The 19,356-nt window shown below is 40.1% G+C and overlaps 1 protein-coding gene and 1 long non-coding RNA gene across 3 annotated transcripts; one reads left to right on the forward strand and one right to left on the reverse strand.

Moving 5' to 3' along the window:
* Positions 1-4,841: 4,841 nt before the first annotated feature.
* Positions 4,842-5,615, forward strand: LOC120418618 (uncharacterized). 2 transcript variants are annotated; one of them, XR_008212052.1, is made up of 3 exons: positions 4,842-5,130; positions 5,206-5,492; positions 5,563-5,615. It is a non-coding gene; the product is annotated as an uncharacterized LOC120418618 (long non-coding RNA). The 2 variants fall into 2 exon arrangements; XR_008212051.1 differs by having other exon boundaries at positions 5,206-5,615.
* Positions 5,616-7,711: 2,096 nt separating this feature from the next.
* LOC120418625 (probable ATP-dependent RNA helicase Dbp45A) lies at positions 7,712-9,114 on the reverse strand. The gene has a single exon (XM_039581069.2). It carries the CDS (start codon positions 8,788-8,790, stop codon positions 8,500-8,502), a length of 291 nt encoding a protein of 96 aa, XP_039437003.1. The 5' UTR covers positions 8,791-9,114; the 3' UTR covers positions 7,712-8,499.
* Positions 9,115-19,356: the final 10,242 nt, after the last annotated feature.

Raw genomic sequence — 19,356 nt, forward strand, 5'->3', positions numbered from 1 at the left:
CCACAAAAGTCTTTTGTTGTTTTGAAAAAGCTGCTTTGACGTTTAGCGTTGATTCAACAAAAATCATGATTTTCAAATCAACAAAACGTGTTGTTGATTCAAATATGCCTTTTTTTTCTGCGTGCAGGCAACAACCGGTATGGGTACAGAACTGACCCATGCTTTGGACTCGTGGTTTGTGGGCTTGCGTTGACTGGTTTATGAATCAATTTTAATCTAATACTCCTCAGGGAGAGCAAGAGCCACCCCGACGTCAAGCAATGATGAACATCATCCTCAGAGGAAGAAGTATGGAGCGGGTTGAGTAATCTGCTCAAATTTGAGTGGGGAAAGACAAACACCAGGTGATACACGTTGCAAAACTGTGGTTGTGAGGAATCTGTGTGTGCGAAAATCAATCTCCGCTGTGATTGATGGCAGCTGGTCTCGGATGTTCCCGTCGCGGAAACCGGGACTAACCCCGTTAACATTCCAACGCCCAAGGCTCCAAAAAAGTTGGAACGGTAACTTCAACTCAATGGTTCTCTGTCATAACTCAACCAATCAAGATGATTCTTCTTTCCAGTGATTTGTAAGAATGTCTAGATGATTCTAGAACTTTGCAGAACTTAATTTGATCAAATCTGTAATTTTTGCGATCAAAAACATCGTTCCAACTTTTTTTTTCGCGTACAAAAAAAAAATTCGCCAAAAATTCCGCGGAGGCAGTCGTTTTAAAAAAAGTTGGAACGATGTTTTCGGTCGCAGAAATTACAGATTTGATCAAATTAAGTTCTGCAAAGTTCTAGAATCATCTAGACATTCTTACAAATCAGTGGAAACAAGAATCGTCCCGATTGGTTGAGTAATGCCCGAGAACCAGCGAGTTGAAGTTACCGTTCCAACTTTTTTGGGAGGCTTGAGCGTCCGTGTAAGTTGGACATGCGTTGGGCGTTCCAGTGTTAAGGAAGAGATGTCTGCTGTGATTGCGTGGCTCGGAGTAGTAGTAAAAAATTTCGCGGAATTTTGCACGATACGGTGGCCTGTGAAATTTTCATGAATATTTATTGGAAGTTCAAACTTGGGCCACTTGTCAAACGCTTGGGTGCAAATAGTAGAACCATCTTAATTTCTGCTGAGGATTGGAAAAGGAGTTGTTATGTTTGTAAATCTATTGACCTTATGCATTCTTTTGGTTAGAAATGTCGGTTATAGATTGTCATGAGATTCATGCTTTTTTTAATTATAATAATTTAATCAATCTTCAGTCACAAACTTCTCAAGTGCTAATAAATTGAAAATTGCTGGTTTTTCCATCATAAAAAAATTAAAAACTTTTTCTAATATTTAATTTTACATCCATAAATCACGTGGACAGTAAAGGGGATGAGGGGTTTGTATGAACAATTGTCCACATAGGAAAGGAGGTTGAAATTTCCGAAAAGTGTCTACGTGGATTTTTCAAATTATGTTATTTAAACCAGCCACCAGAACACAAAGAAAAAAACGACAAAAAAAGAACTTTCGAGTGTTTCCCAAGTCCCACGAGTGCAGAATATCATTCTAGACGTGGCAAACCACCTTTACTGATGGAATAACATTATCCTGGCAAGACCCAGTCCCACGCTTAGTTAACTTCTTTGCATTCGTTTTGACTTGCGAGTTCATGGAAATGTGACTCCAATTCATGAATCATGATCCGGTATGCTAACCCAACGTTTGACAGGATTTTTTTTAAATAAAAATGATGACATTTTTCTAAATAGGGTTGGCGTTTTGAAAGAAAAAAACAAAACCATTTTTTTACATGAATATTTTGGCAAAAATATTTATGCACTTTTCAGCCCGTTGCATACTACTGTGACATATCAGAGCGCCGGAAACGGTTTCTTTTGTCGGTGATGGAAAAGTGTATCTGCTCGTCTTACCTCACACCCCCAACCACTCGGTGTCATTTCGCTGTCATGCTAAGCCGCCATTTCCCCATCACATGTTGAGCAAGCGTCACTGTACGGCACTTATTTTCCATCGTGCAGAAGAAGAACATTTATCATCCGACTGAGATTATGTCGGATACATGGAAAATGTGCTCACAACCTTTGCCCCTCCTAACCCCCGTCCGTGCACTCCGTGACACCGTGTCTGGGTGGCGTACAGGAGTGGGTGTGTGTGAAACCAATATATTAACATTTCATACAGCTGTTACAAGTTGGTATCAAATATGAAGGAAACATGCAAATAAATTTACTAAAGGTAAAATACCATTAAAAAATATTTTGAGGCTGTGGAAAATTTTAAAAATACGTCGATTCATCTGATGTTTCGAAAGTTTGCTTAGGAAATACCGTGTTTAGAATACATTGATTTGTTAACAAGATTGCTCGTTAAAACCCATAAAAAGCGAAAAAAATATGTGGGTAATTCTCCACCAACTCACACGAAATTGGAAAAAGTTGCCCCGACCCCTCTTCGATTTTCGTGAAACTTTGGGGTAATTTTGGTCCTTGATCACGAATCCGAGGTCCATTTTTCGATATTTCGTGACGGTGGGGCGGTACGACCCCTTTCATTTTCTGGTTTTTTACTAAGGCCGATGCAAATATTTAAAAAAGTTTTTGTCCCTCGGCCCTGGCCGAGGTCAAGGGGGGGGCAAAAAAATAAAAAAAAATATAAAAATTTAAATAACAAGCCATAGTCTTCACATTTAAATGAAAAAAGTGTTTTAAAATGCATTTTACACTAGTTCAGTTGTTTTGCAATCATTAGTTTTCAAAAAATCTAAGATCTGACAAAAACAAAAATTGTATCGAAAAAAAAAGATTTTGCATCGAAAATTTTCAAAAAATCTTAAGATTTTTTAATAAACCCAAACATGCTAAAAATGATTTTAAACGTAGGAGAATGTATTTTAATTTGATTTCAGCTGGTTGAACTTGAATTTTCATTGAAATTTTGAAGTTTATTGTAAAAATATTTTTTTTGCCCCCTGATTTTTCGGGCCAATTTTGAAGGGGGGGGGGGGGGGTGACAAAAACTTTTTAAAATATTTGTACCAGCCTAAGACACGTTTTTCAGTGATTTGTAGCTCGCAACCGTGAAGAGATAGAAATTTGGTGTCAAAGGGACTTTTGTGTAAAATTAGACGCCCGATTTGATGGCGTACTCAAAATTCCGAAAAAAACGTATTTTTCATCTAAAAAAAGTTAAAAAATAGTTTTAAAATCGCTGCCATTTCCCGTTACTTACCTGTCAAAAATCGTGAAACATGTCATTTTATGGGAAATTTAATGTACTTTTCGAATCTGAAATAACCCAGAAGGGTCATTTTTCATTTAGAAAAAAAATTTTCATTTTAAAATTACGTGCTTTTTCTAACTTTGCAGGGTTACATTTTAGAGTGTAACAATGTTCTACAAAGTTGTAGATCAGACAAAAACAAAAATTTTGATTTATAGACATAAGGGGTTTGCATGTATTATTCACGAGTTATCAGAATTTTACAAAAAAGTTTTTTGAAAAAGTGATGATTTTGACCATTTTTGACCAGTTTTTCGAATTTTTAACCCCAAAAACTCAATCGTGTGCTTTTGAAAGTATTTTTTTCGGAATGTTCAGCTAATTTTGCATAAGAATGACCCCTTGGACGATTGTTGTGGCTTGTGAACAATTTTGAAATTATAGTTTTTCAGCACTTTCTACAGATTGGTGGGGCAAGACGAACAACCCGTTGGGGCAACAGGAACAATGCTTGACAAATAATTTTCCAACAATTAACCGAGGGGTTAATGGATGCAAATATCATGTTCAACAAATAAAAAAAACTTTTGCAAAATTTTATGTAATTTCAAGTCACAATTAAAGAAAAATTAAAAGTAATCATTGTAAATAAATTTGAGAACCTTTTATTTTTATATTTCATCGAAAAAATATTATGCATCAGTAGCTCCCTCGTTATTTTTCGTTCAGCCCAGTTAGCGAACAGCATTCGGTGGCTGGGCTACAGTCTCAGCCCACTTACCGAACAAATACTGTAAATGTATTGCTAGCAACAATTCCTCGTACTGGAAATATCCAAATTGTAAAAATTACGGCCGTACGAGCGATTGTTCCTCTTGCCCCATATGATCGTCTTGCCCCACCTTCTCCTAATGATCAAGTACACAACTCGACATTTTTTAAGTTGATGTCACTAAACGCTTCACTTTCGTCTAGGTATCATTGATTTGGCCTCACTGAAAACGGTCTTATCGACAGAATTGAATATTTAAGCAAATGGGTAATTCTCCGCCAACTCACACAGCAGTTGCCCCGATTTGATCTTCGATTTGCGTGAAACTTTGTCCTAAGGGGGTAACTTTTGTCCTTGATCACTAATCCGAAGTCCGTTTTTTTTTTATTTCTCGTGACGGAGGGGCGGTACGACCCCTTCCATTTTTGAAAATACGAAAAAAAGACATGTTTTTCAATAATTTGCAGCCTAAAAAGGTGATGAGATAGAAATGTGGAGTCAAGGGAAATTAGACGCCCGATTTGATGGCGTACTCAGAATTCCGAAAAAACGTATTTTTCATCGAAAAAACACTAAATTTTTTTTAAAAAAACTCTCCCATTTTCCGTTACTCGACGTAATCAGGATACCGAAGAAGTAATTTGCTATTAACTTGAACATGCGAGGAAATCCGCAACCTCAAAAGCACCACGCCGCACGTGCTATTTCCAGAAACCAGCTCAAGAACATTGATTATAATTATTTGCCGCAGGTTTAACCGAACCGGCTTTCAGCACCGCTCTCTATTTGCAAAGCATAAATCTCATCAACGCGTAACACAACATTTCACTCCACTATGTCTGCAGCACAAGGGGGTTGACACTCGATCATTCTGGAATAATTCTGGGTTAATTCTGGAATGAACGGAATGACGATGATGATTCTAGCAAAAATGATCAAGTGCGGGTAAGAGTGTAACTGTCATAATATTTATCTTTCTAAACCAAAACATGTTACGGTTCTCTGCAGCATTGAGTAGGACCCGGTAGGACAACAGAACCGGCGGTTGTTCTGTACTGTTCCGGTGCCGTGCGACGTCCAGAGCAACGGCCAGATTGGCCTTCACTGGAATCTGACCGAGCTGCTGTTGGCCACTAGACGAGGTTGGTATTATTGGATTTGCTAAGTGGTTGTTTAGTGGATTTTTAAAACTGACTTTCAATTTCTGATTTCCCTAGACAGCATCTAAGTGGACCAGCTACGTACCGGCGAGGCCAACGTGCTAGTTATTCCGGTGGAGGTTGATTCAGCGCATCCAAGATCAGGCTCGGAAGCGGCAGACGGAACTGAACCTGTTGGGGGACTTGTTTGGGCCGCAGACAGCAAGGGAAGGGACTGAGGTGGCGGAGATTCCTTGGACGAGTCGGATGAGGAGTTCGCGAGGAGGCTGATGCCGACGGGCAGGACTTTTTTTTGATGATTTGAAGATTAACGAGGAGGATGAGCGGGAGATTTTTCAAAACAAGTACGATATTTTTGTGAGATATTATGAGTTGAAGTAATGGAATAATTAACGTATTTTTTTAAACTTTTAGGAACGGCGTCAAAACGTGCTTGCCTTGCCGGCCGAGATCGTCATGAACAAAATCACCAAGAAGCAAACGTAAATTCAGATGCAGTCACAGAAGATTTCGACTAATAGGTTCAACATGTATAACGCCTGGGACGTGCTGAAGTGCTTTAGTATGCGTGTTACAAATCTTTTCATTACGGAATCACACAACTAAAGTTCCCCTGCCATGTTCCAAGCGAATTGGATATTTTCCGGCCTCACCCAGTACATTGCCCAACGGATCTTAAATTTGCCGCGCGTTTTTTACGACCTGGCCAAGTACCCACTTGCTCAACTTCTATCTGTACCGGGCGCTCAAGTGAGCCTTATTCAAACTGGCCGCCTTCATGAAGGCCATTATCCTGCCGCTTCGTGAGTCTGGCGATTGAACGATCCGCGAAGCATCTTCAGCTCGACGAACATCCCGGTACTGAACATCCCATACCGTAACTTCGTGGACCAGTTACGCAATGGCGAGGTCAACGTGCTGGTCGTTCCGATGGAGATTGATCCTGCAACGCGTTGGGCCACACCGTTCTCGTCGTGCTGTTCAACATTATCGACCGATTTCTATCCATACTGCGCGCACTCGGAGTGGCCAGTCAGGGGCAACCGACGATGACCACCGAAAGAATGCGAAAATTGACACCTCGACCCGTACCATCTGGACGTCGACGTCAGATGGTACGGGGTCAAGGGCCACAACATGGCGGACAGTGTAATGCAATTTGGTGATATTGTGAAATAAAGTATAATTAAATTGAGTTAGTTTGATTTTAACCAACTAGGTGACGTAACCGCCGCATCGGTTAGTGGACATCGTCCGCAATCTATCGGCTTGCACAAGGGCATCCCAGTCCACTCGGCAAACCGACTGCAGGGTGGGGTTACCATTCGGCTCACCAACGATTTCCTCGCAATCTCGTCGGATGATGAACTCGAAGTTTTTATTCACAAATTCTGGTCACGCACGCCGTGATCCGAAAGGCTACGTCGGAGTAGTGGCCGTTGCAAGTGGTAAACTCGAATCGGCCGTTCTGGTCTTAGCGATGCCGTCTTCTTCTGGATGAACACGTCGTGGTTCCGGAAGTCCAAGCGCAAGCTCATTCTCAAGCAGCTGCACAACGCGCCTCTCGGGATTGTACACATGAAGTCTCTTGCGCGCTGTTACATGTTCTGGTCCAGAATCGAGGCGTACATCGAAGACCTTGTGCGCGCTTTTCGGAGGTTTAGAATCGATGCAACTTTATTTTCAAGCGCACCGGTTGAATGCGAACTCGCCAGAAAGTCGCAATCTGCTGTGAGCTCCGTTCATGCCGCTGATGTCCACTCCTGCGAACGGGAAACATAACGCTGAATATGACCGGAAACATGCAGCTGTGCCCCGCCAAATCTTCGCATGTGATCCGTCGCAAAGACTTCACGTGGGTACCAGGCAAGTGATATAGAAGATCAACGCGGTGAACCTGGACCGATCGTGTCTTCAGTTACTTCGTAGGGTGTTTGTTGGCCTACAAATTGGCAGAAGCTGTCACGTGAGAAGTCGTTTCTGCTGTATGGGGAGATGGGGCTGCCCGAGAACATTTCTCCGAGTACCTTTACTCGAAGAAGCAGCTGGAAGTAAAATGAAGAATTATACGTTACGCGGGCCTTTTCACCTAGCGGGGCGTGGTCGACCCTCAACGTTAGACTTAGCGCTCTCCAAAACTTGCTGGCCATGACAAATCCGGTCGCTCTGAACGAGCTTTCTGCAGACCATAAGCATGTGTTGTTCGAACTCAGTCTGTAAGCTCTGATTAAGTAGTCATCTCCCATGTTTTGCTGGTACGCTCGAGCTGACTGGCCGCGTTTTCAGATGGAGATAAATTTGAAGCTGGACTTGCTGAACCCCGAAGTCGCCAATCTCAACACCGAAGCCGAAGTTGACGCCACGGTAGAGTTCCTCACAATGAGTTTGCTGGACAGGAAGTTCAACAGAAAGGCTACCAAACTGCGTCAATCCCAGAGAACACTCGCTGGTTGATCGTCGAGTTAGCCAGTTGGCCGAACTGGACTCCGAGAACCTGTAAACTGATTTGGCAAAGATGTTGAGCGAGATGAGTTCGTTTTAACACGACGTGTACAACATGTTAGGAAAACTCGCAGGTGGAAATTGGGTCGGCGTTGTAGCTGCGTTCGATGGCTCGGGATCGTGACGCCTTCGTACTGAACTTCAGATATTATCATTACGCGAGCTAATCTCAACCGACATCCTCTACCAGTTTAAGCAGAACCGGCGTTCTGTTGGGTAGATAGCTGATCGTAATGGGACGTGACCTACACATTTTAAAGTCACGCATTTTTTTCTTGGGCCAAAACTTGACGCCTTCCTCGCGAACGCGATCCGTCGTCCACTGACTAAAATATTCGCCCTTTGTGGAACTGTTTTTATGCATCGAGGGTTCGTTCCGTCGTCGTTAGTTGCAAGCAGAAGTCCCTGCGGAGGCGTTTTCTGCCGCGTACCAGATAACCGGGAGTGCATGCGCCACGCTGACCTGCATGAAGATATGCTTGACACCAGATGTTCCGTTAGCTTCGTGTTGATTAGAGCTCAATTTCCCCCCAGAAATTCCAGATCGCGCGAGAATCGGAAGATTGGAATCACAAGGCCATTCCGGCGAACTCGAGCTGTGCGACCGACCCGGCGAATGTACTCGTTTGGAACCTTGGGCAATCAGTGATTTAGCAAAAGTTGAACGTTCGGGTTGTCCAAGCCACCAGTTGTCACATCCGTGGCAATCAAGATTATCACGTGCTTCGATTTCCTGTTGCAGAGATCCAAGCAAACAAACTTTATCGAACCCGATCTTGTTCAACGTCAACGACAAAACCTGGCACATTCGCATCCTCGTGTTCCTTTTAAACTTCCTCAGCGTCTCAATCAGCACCATGTTCCGATCGTAGGCCACACACAAATGTACCTCTGATCCAGCGTCTCCGACAGAAACCGCCCAATCGCCTTCAAATCGTTGTCGAGACTTCCGCTCAGCATCCAGTCCGCCTCGTTCACTATTAGAAACTGTAATGCACGGAACAAATGTGTGTTGCACACGGTCAAATGGGCCGCCAACCGGCACGGCATCGCCACCACAATGTGTGGCCGCGTCTGCAACCGTTGTACCACCAGTAGCTGATCCGTCCTGCCGGTGACCACACAAACAGTCACCCCCATCGGTTGACGGCCACCGAAAATTGTTCCGCCATCCAGTCACCGAATATCTCGTAGGCCAGCGCGAGGTCCACTCCAGGGTATCTGGTACGTGTTGGAAAACGCCTCCGCAGGGACTTTTGCTTGTCACAAACGCCACGAACAAGGACACGGAATTTTCAATATTTGATTTTGGAAAGATGTTTACTTTTCCAACAAGAGAATGACAGTTTCAAACTGCTAACACGCAAAAACAAAATTAGGTAGAAACGGAATTATTATGTTTATGCCAGCATCATTCCAGAATAATTCTGGAATGAACAGAATGATTCGAATGAAAATATTCGATGTGTCAACCCCCTTGCTGCAGCAGCAGCAGAAGCATCGATGCACCGTGTCGTGTTTATCAACCAGAAACCACCCAGGGAGCGAAGATTGTGTCGGTGTTTGTGTGTTGATGCTTTGCATAATTATATGCCAGGAATTTACTCTAAAGATCACAGCAAATTCCATTAAACGGGGCGCTGTGGATTGCGTTCGAGGTATATAGAAATTTGCAACTTAATCTAAAAGCTTCAGCGTATACTAGTACGAAGAAAGCTCGAGTTGCTTTTGTTCATTACAAGAGAAACAGTAATTATTAGATATTTGCGAATATTGAGATCTAGGTACCGTAAAACGGGGTTTGATAGATTTGAGACTTTTTTCGCAAAATGAAGAGTACAAATTAAATACATACGGAATGTTATGGAAGCATACTGACCGTGTCCAAAATACTTCAAGAAGAAGTTTTCATAAAAAAAATTAAAAGTATAAAACTATAATTTAAAAACTTAATTAATCCACCTATTTGGTTGATACCTTCCTCACTCGTTACAAACAAATGGTAATATGACGGGTTTGGATAAAAATTTCATCTATTTTTTTAGACCCGAATAGAAAAGTATCAAATATCACTTCAGTGGTCATAACTTGAGACAGGGTTGCCAGATCTTCAAAGTTTTGGACTTATTCAAAAGGTTTTTCGATTACCTAACCAACGATAGGTTAGACGATGAATCCGGACAGCGTTTACATATATTAAAAAGAGATCCGGATATATATAAAACACATTTTTAATACATAACTTTTGAACTACTTATCGAAAAATCATGAAATTCAAAATCAACGTATGGGACTCCAAAACACGGACGAACGGACATGACACCAGGAACAAATTTTCTTCAAATTTCTGAAGCAAACTATCACTTGCGCCATCTACATTCAAGTTGTCGAAGTAGCATCGCGCGATTAAGCATGATTTCTCAAAATGTATTATGCAATTATTAAGTAAAACATTTAGCATTAGTATGGTGCTAGAAACAGTTTTTTGGCATTAAGTTTGTCTTTATGATTCTATGTAATTTATCATGGATACTAATATTGCCGACAAAATGATAGAAATGGTATTTTTAATATAAATTCATACGACCATTTCAAAAAATGCCCATGAGTTAGTATCATCAGCTGGCTTTGTTTACGTTGTAAACCACGTGGTGCGAAGATTTTGACAAAAGAAAACCTGCTTCACTTTTTGAAACCCCGTGTCATGTCCGTTCGTCCATGTCCAAAAACAAGTCGAATGCAACCTGTTTGACCAAAATCGGTCAAACCAGTGCTGAGAAAAACGAGTGACAATTTTGGCACATATACAGACACACACACAGGCATTTGTTCAGTTTTCGACTCTGAGTCGATATGTATTCTTGAAGGTGGGTCTTCGAGGCAAGGGTCCTGATTGCTCAAAAAAGACTCAGTCACTCGCGAGCACAAATCTAGAGCGACGAAAAACTGGTCTAATGTATTCCTACCGTTTGTCACTTCCAAACCAATCGCTACCGAACACTCTCTTTTTGCTCTCCCTCTCATTCCAATCGGGTAGTACAGCGAATGGTTCAGAGAGAAATTTTTGAAATTAAATATGTCTTTATTGAACTTTCTTATAATAATTACATTTCATTTACATTCTAAGTGGTATGGCTACATGCTCTTCATCTTTGTTATATTTTTCGTTTTCTTATTAACTGTTCTCATTCATTTATTTGCTTCAAATTGTTTTACATTTTTGCATTGAATCGAATACATTTGGGTAAAAAAGAAAAAAAATCACTTTAACAACTAATCCTAACTTAAAACTAAAAAAGTAAATTCATTGAAATATTCAAAATCATTAGAACGAGTAAACTACGAACTGTATTTTAAGATAAATCCTCCAAGCGTTCTTACTTGTTCCGCACGAGTTTTGCAACCACGCAGTGTTGTTGTCATCTCGATGAAAATGTTCAGAAGTTCTTGTGGTGAAAACAGGTCACTGCTGCCTTCAACCGTTGATGATGGTTGGTTTTCCCTCGGTTGCTGACTGAAGCCTGGAGGTGTTGAATTCTCTGCAACTTTTTGCCGCTGATTCAACGGCAATGGCTGCAGATTTGAAACCACTCGAACAGATCCCGCTCCAGGTGACGCCAAAGCAGGAAAATCCACGTCCGTGAAAGTTGGTGGTGATTTGCGACGATTTGGTTGGTGCCTCGTCGTCGCTTGCTGCCGAATTTTCACAAACTCAGCTCGTTTTGGGCAGCTTCAATTCTTGGTCGAATGGTCGCCGCCGCAATTGAAGCATTTGGCTTCAATGTTCTCGTTGATTGTTTCGCAAGCTTGAGTTTTGTGCTCACCTCCGCAGGTTACACAACGACTCTTGACGAAACAGTTCCTTCCACCATGTCCAAACTGCAAACAGTTCGAACACTGTGTCACGTCACGGTGCACTGGACGATAACGTTCCCAAGTCACGATGATGTTGAAAATTGCCCGAACTGCTTTCAGCTCAGACGGCGTTGTCGATCCTTTCTCGAGATGAACCAGGTACAGTTGATCACGATACTTGATGTCCTTGTTGTGCCTCGTCATCTTGAAGACTTCGATCACGTTCAACTTAAGAGTTTTGAGCTCTTCTTTCAGCACATTCACATCCATATCATACAGGCCTCGGAGGACCTGTTTCATGGGGCGTTTACCTGGATCGTCATGGCTGTAGTATTCAATCTTTGTGTTGTTCAAGAAATCACGAACGTAGTTGTAATCCTTTCTGGTAGGTAGCAGAATTTTGAGTCCATCAGCACACAAGCGAATGGAAGCTCGTAAAGCACCAGATTTGATAAACCCGGTCAGCCACTTTCGCACCGAATCCGATGACGATGTTTTCACAAAAATGGGTGGCAACTTTTCCCGTCGTTCTACTTCTTCCTTCTCGCTCACGTCCACAGGGAGGGTAGAGAACTGGTTTCCAGACAATTTTGAGCGTCCTTGCTCAAACTGCCTGGCTTTGCAAATATCGCTTCGGCATTCTTTAGCTTCTTCAAATCTGCCGATCCTGCTGGTGAGGACCGCCTCTTTTTCTTGCCGTGAGGCATTTTTTGCACTTTTTAGCACTTTTTTGGTTTGTGAGGGACGCACGTCTGACTCGCTTCTCTGCTGATCGCAGACTGATTCAGAGAGACCGATTTCGTTAAGTCGCTAAAAGTTGACTGAGAATAGTTTGCGATCGGCTTTGCTTTGATCAATTAGGAAATTGCTTTAAAACAATGATATAAATAATATTTTGCAGTTTTGTTGTTTACACAACATCAAAGACACATTTGACAGCAATTTCCATCATACCAAATTCTAATTGACGGCAAACTGTGGTAGTGCAAGCCAAATGAGCACCACGCTTGTTTTTTTTTTTTTTTTTGACTCTCTCTTCTCTGAGCATATTTGTTTGTGACTCAAGTTGACGGACGGAGTAGGGAAAGAAATTCACGAAGTATTTGTTTCGCTGAGTGAAACGATTGAGCAAGCCACTGGCCGCCAGCCTGTTGGGTTCGCTCGCGAATGGTTGCGCGCCCCGGTCGGCAAAGATTGGTTCGGCGATGAGTGAGTGATTTCTGATCTTTGAACTGAAAATCAGGACCCTTGCTTCGAGGTTTTAATAAAAAGTTCATTTTTAGAGCTGGATTATAGCCTTACCTCAATGAGGAAGGCAACAAAATATATGAATAGTATTATTTTAGTATTCTCAAAGTGTCATGAATCTCAATGAAGATGAGTTTAAATCGGAAAACGGAATGCATTTTTTGATTCTTAGGACAATTTTCCACTAGTAGACGGTTAAATGAGTTTGTTAATAATAAATATTAGGTATTTTTGAAACATAATTTAAAAAAATCTTCAATCTTATTGGCATTTTCAGCAGAACAAATGTTACATAAAACTTTCAAGTAAAAGTAAGTAAGTGAAAACTTTTAATGTGTGTTTCGTGCTTCGAATTCAGTTTAAGAACTGAAACGTAAAAATCAAATTTTTGCTTTAAACTTTGTCCTAATTGGTGTTTTTCAATCATTTGCAGCCTGAGATGGTGATGATTTGTTAATTTGATGTCAAAGAGACGTCTGATTTGATGGCGTAACAAAATTCAGAATAAAACATATTTTCACTTATATTTCATAGTGGTGAGATGAAATTATTTTAAGCAGGGTGTCATCGTTGGACAAATACAAAATTCAAAGCAAAAATTAGCTAAAACGATGAGAAAAACATTATTTGAAAACAAATTGGCCAAATCGTTTGAAACCATGAACGGTGCATGAAGGCAAGCGCACGTTATATTAAACTTTTATTTGACACAAACAAAAAAATACGAATCAACAATTGATCAAATCAATCAAATTTGTTCCGCTTTAGTCAGCTTGACAAACCATAAATTTCAACTAACCCAACAGCAATCGCGTCACATTCCTCAAAACCTTTTTTTACTCCTATTTTTTGCGAATTCAATTTCCAATGTTTCACAGCTTCTAGATCATTTATTCTAGATCGCCCTCATCGTCCTGTGCTACTGCTGCTAGCCCGGAAAATGTCTGTTCCGCCCCGCTTCTGCAGTCACATTCCCGGCATTCCAGCCTGTTTCAAAACTGGCCTTTTTGAATCAACAACTCGCTTTCATCGAACCTATCGGCATCATTTTCCGACACTGTCAATATTGGGCAAAGTCGACTGGAAATAAATCATACTCTGGTCGAATAAACGTAGGCTGGTCCCTGTTCCAGGAAGGAGTGTGATGGGGGGTTGATAGGCCATGTGAGTTGGTGTGTTTGTGAAGCTATTTGTGTCCAAATTGCGCCACGGGAAAAAGATCCCGGCCCAGCAATCGAGATTGGAAAATTTGAACCATTTTCGCCGGAGTTGTTGGGTTTGGGTTTCGGCTTTGGACCCAGGATAAAAATGGATTGCCAATTTCACATCCCTGTCACCAAATTGTGCTTTTGTCATGGATCACAAAACTAGATAAATGACATCATCGTGGGCCGCTTTCAGCAACTGGGGTTGGCTTTTGTGGGCGGGCGAACGGAAGACTTTTTGGGGGCTCTATGATTGACAATTTCGCCCAAAGGTTCGTCGGAGACAACAGTTGCCCATATTCTGTCGTTGGGGGTGGGCTCTGCCGCTGATTGACATCCCATTTGACCCGGCAATTAGAACCTTTGCCAACCGGTACTTTTTCTAACGAGATGTCCTGGTTATCTGGGAATATGATTTTTGATAAAGATACTTGTGATGATGATGTGACCCAACGTTCTATTTCAAAATACAAATAACAACAAGATATGCTCTGCAACAAATAATATTCCCATGTTTGAACCACTTTAACAATCTTTTAAACTATTGTGAAATTTCCACAAACTCTTTTTCGTCCAAATTTATCCCTCAATCAAAACATTTAATGGAACCTGCCACAAACAAGCTTCAAGTATAAATTGACGAGTCAGTGCCGTGTGTGCACACGTTGATGTCACTCAACATTGCACCACCTGTGGGGAATGCATTTTTGATGCATTTTTATGCAGTTTTTTTTGTTTGTTTGGAAAGGAAAATTACCTTTTTGCTTTCATATCGCTTCATTCCTGTGTGTATGTGTGTAACGATGAAAAGTCATATCAATCATGAAAATTTCAACCCTTGAAAAATATTCCAACTGGAAACAGTGTGCATTTTCTGAATTTTCTGTTAAGAAAGAACCCCCCTATGTTTTTAAATACAGTCGACTCTCAGGCTGTCGATCTTCTTGATATCAATATTGCTCCGGCTGTCAATAAGTTTTTCAATCCCTTCATGAACCTTGCTTTGATTTTTCGTGCTTTAATTTGATAACTCCCGCTCTCGACGGTCCCTTCAATATCGACAACGAGAGAGTTCACTGTGTTGTAAAGTTAATTAATTTTTCTTCACAGAAATGTCATATAGGTTAAACAATATTTAACCTGTGCTTCCTGCGAAATGAAAATTTCACTTTACGAGACAACATCTTAAAACTGAACATTAAAAGCACACAAATATAATCGCTAACCAGTGATGAAAGAATCTTCACCAAAAAAAAATCTTTCAACTCTCACCAAGAGAAAAAAAAATCGCAGAGAACATGCCTCTCCTCTCTCGCGCACGAAGGATTGGATAAAAGAAACTAAAAAAGTCATCTTGATTATTCGACGAACATCGATTTCTCCACTACACAGTTAAAAAAATCTGTGTAAAATCGCATGCAAAAGCATGCACATCACCTTTGTGAGCAAAAGCATGTAATATTGTATGATAAAACGTGTACACAAAAAGCATGTACAAAAGAAATATAAACAAATTTTGTTTATTCTCCATACATCGTATACAGATAATTCAGTATACGACGTACGGGAAACCTACTGATGCATCGGCGTTGAACACAACATTTACAAGGTGGTGAGATAGCCGAGACGGTTGGGGCGCGGACTTGGTAATCTGGATATGACTCTCAACAGATTGAAGTTATTTTTGGGGTGTGCAAAAATGATTTATTTTTCTTCTGTACATGCTTTTTGTGTACACGTTTTCTCTCACAATAGTACATGCTTTTGCTCACAAAGGTGATGTGCATGCTTTTGCATGCGATTTTTTGCTGTGTACTACACTTGCAGGTCACACGTCGGAAAATGACCTGACTCTTTTCGAAGATGAACAAAACGAAATAAATGAATTTAACTGGTAGGAGTCGTCTCCCTGGGTCGTGTCTCGGTGGAGTCGCTGGTAGGTAGTTGGACTAACAATCCAAAGGTCGTCAGTTCGAATCCCGAGGTGGATAGAAGCTAAGGTGTAAAAAGAGGTTTGCAATTGCCTCAACAATCAAGCCTTCGGACACCTAGTTTCGAGTAGGAATCTCGCAATCGAGAACGCCAAGGCAATGTTGTAGAGCAAATAATATGATTTTTGACACTGAAACCAATTAAATTCAAGCTTAGTTATGTTTTATGAATAGAGTCTGACAACGTTTTTTGGTGAAAATATCTGTTAAATTCAGGTGTTCCACAATTGTGGGAGGCACAATATCATTCCACAATTATGGAACAGGCAATTTGGAGGCATTATTTTGCTGCTCGGGATAACATAGTCTTGAAATGCATTTTTTTTTTTTTGTTCAAAACGTACTACTTTTGCTAGTGAAAAAGCAAGAGAATGTGCAAATAAAGATCCAAAAAATAGTACGAACCTTGAACGTGTTGAAATGAGATAGTTTAAATTTGAGTTTTTTACAGCGAATTATTTGACGGGAAAAAACTTACCTCCCATGCATAATAGCTCTCCTATTTGGGGACCATCCATAAACTACGGGGACACTTTTTTGGAAATCTCAATAGCCTTGTGGATAATTGTTGGTATGGAGCCCCACCTTAAGTGTCCACGTGGTTTATGGAAGGCCCCTTGATGACTAGCCGTAATCTAAAAAAAATGAAATTCAAAATAAATATTGAAAAAAGTGAAAATTTGGTTTAGCTCCGCTAAAAAACGCGTTTGTTGTTTGGAGAATGTGGTGAGGACATTCATACGAATGGTAATGTCAGGTGAAATGTGCGGGAAATATGATAATTATTATTTATGAATTATGAGTCCAGGAAAGGGGTGGGGAACAGGCGAACCATAAATTAGGGGAAATCTACCCATTTTAATCCTAATAAGCGGTCGTGTTTGAATGATGCTGGATAATCTAGAGTCTCCCTTGAATTTTACTAAAACCAAGTACACCAACGAGTAGAGCAACTTTTTGTGAACATTTCTGTTTATTTTCACTTTCACTAAAAGTTATTCTATTTCTTTACCAAGCATTTAACAAAAAAAAATTCCCAAGGGTATTCTAATCGAGGCGAATGCATTGGGCCACGCCCATTTTTCTAATATCGGCTTAGTTCTTTTTTCTTCCAACACTCTGTCGAGTGTTGCCATTTGCGCTGACAGTTCAAACGAACACTCACGAAAAGTGGCATTTATAGGGAAAGTTTCCTGGCATCGCTGGCTGTGCTGCTGGTGGTGTTGACGGCCAGCCTTTGTTCTTTTTTGCCTTCGTCTCTCGCTCGGTTTTCTTCAGCCTTCGATTGGAATGCAAAGTGAAAATTTAAACGTCAAACGACTTGGCGCGTTTGTTTTTTTGATGGCGCTTGCTAATTTATTACATTTTTCGGGATTATTCTTCAAGTGAGTGCCTTACTAATGATCAAAAGAACATGTTGCCGGTAGTTGGAAGCAATTTCATATCTTTAGCGCTGAGGAAACATTAGCGCAAGTGAAAAGTTAATTTTGGCGATATTCATTAAGCGTTTGAGGGATTCTCGTGTGTGTCACTGTGTGTGCCAACAAAATGATGAGAAGTGGTCTCGCAAAATACAAATTATGATCAAAAGTGCATTAAATGTGATCTTTTTGGCCAGTAAGTGGCATACATTTGCGTGCTTACTCGAGGCGGTGCTGTTGCTGGTAAGTTTATAGCCCAAATAGTATTTTTGGAGCTTTAATCGAGCATCAAACTCTCCATATGACGAAGATAGGTGTTTGATTGGAAAGGGTAGATTTCCCCTACGTGTGTACTTATAGTGCCACCTTAGTTCACATGTATGTATTTTTTTTTTTCAATCGATTTTCCTCCTGACTTGAACACTTGATCACAGTTCATAAACTTTTCGTGCAGTCGTTATTTCAGTACTACCCCTTAAACATTAAACAGTACTGCTGCCAATAACAGCGAGGCAATGAACGACTTTATTAATTGGGTTTAATTCAATTACTCGCACCTACAAGTTCGTCGGAATTTGTCCTGAAGTGGGTCTGATGTGACGGAAAATCCCTGTAATACTCACAGTATGATTAAATCCGTCCAAGAATGTTGAAAAACACCTATGGGGCATTTATGAGGACATGGCTTGTTTAAACCATAAAATGTATGGATGAATCATTCAGCATAGATAGAAAGACCAATTAAAATTAAACTGACATGACTTCAAATAAATGTGTAAGGACTAAATGAAAATCCTTAATTCTTCTGATTTCTTTTGAGTTCCCTTTTTGTCAAAAACAAAAACCCTTTCCTCACGATTTATCACATCATTTTGAACAATTCAGTTTGAAAGAACGGCTTGTCACGTTCAACCACCGATTCCACCACCACATCAAACAAAGATTTCCGGAACCTTCAGAGCAGAACAGCAAATTAATGACTAAACTTTCTCGCCCCGAAAGGCAGAAGCCGGTCGGTAAGGACGGTTGTACACACTCGAACAACAACGTGACAACAGAGGACACCAACGGACAAATCTTGACATGCACGAGAAATGGCAAAATGATGACCGGAACATTAGCCTGATAAAGCACAGCCTAACGGGGTCTTAACTGGCTGGCTGGCCGGACGAATCAGTCCGTAAACATTTGTTCTGACTTGGCAGAAGAACGAGACCGAAGTATCCTTGAAGTTGTCGTTGATTTGCTTTACCTTAAACGCTTGAAATAATACTTCTCGTTGAATTAAAATTTATTATTTGGCTGTCATTTGGCAGGCAACTTGAAATACTTTTCACTAATAATTTTCCAAAGCGTGTAGCGTCATTTGGTATCATTTGAAAAGAATTGAACAGAATAGAATTGCATAAATGTATAATTGAATAAAACTTCAAAGTATCGAAAGAATTTTATAGAGTAAAATATATTTAACTAATTTAACTTCAATTTATTTTAATTTAACTCAATTCTATTCAATTCTCTTTAATTTCCTTCAATTCTATTCAAATCTACTGAATTCTGTTTAATTCTTTTCATTTCTATTCCATTCAATTCATTTCTGTTCAATTCTTTTCATTACTATTCAATTCTATAGAATTGAATAAAATTGGAAAGAATTGAATAGAATTGAATAGAATTGAATAGAATTGAATAGAATTGAATAGAACTGAATAGAATTGAATAGAATTGAAAAGAATTGAATAGAATTGAATAGAATTGAATAGAATTGAATAGAATTGAATAGAATTGAATAGAATTGAATAGAATTGAATAGAATTGAATAGAATTGAATAGAATTGAATAGAACTGAATAGAATTGAATAGAATTGAATAGAATTGAATAGAACTGAATAGAACTGAATAGAATTGAATAGAATTGAATAGAACTGAATAGAATTGAATAGAATTGAATAAAATTGAATAGAATTGAATAGAATTGAATAGAAT

Source organism: Culex pipiens, chromosome 2, assembly GCF_016801865.2.
Source record: "Culex pipiens pallens isolate TS chromosome 2, TS_CPP_V2, whole genome shotgun sequence".
Classification (NCBI taxonomy): domain Eukaryota; kingdom Metazoa; phylum Arthropoda; class Insecta; order Diptera; family Culicidae; genus Culex; species Culex pipiens.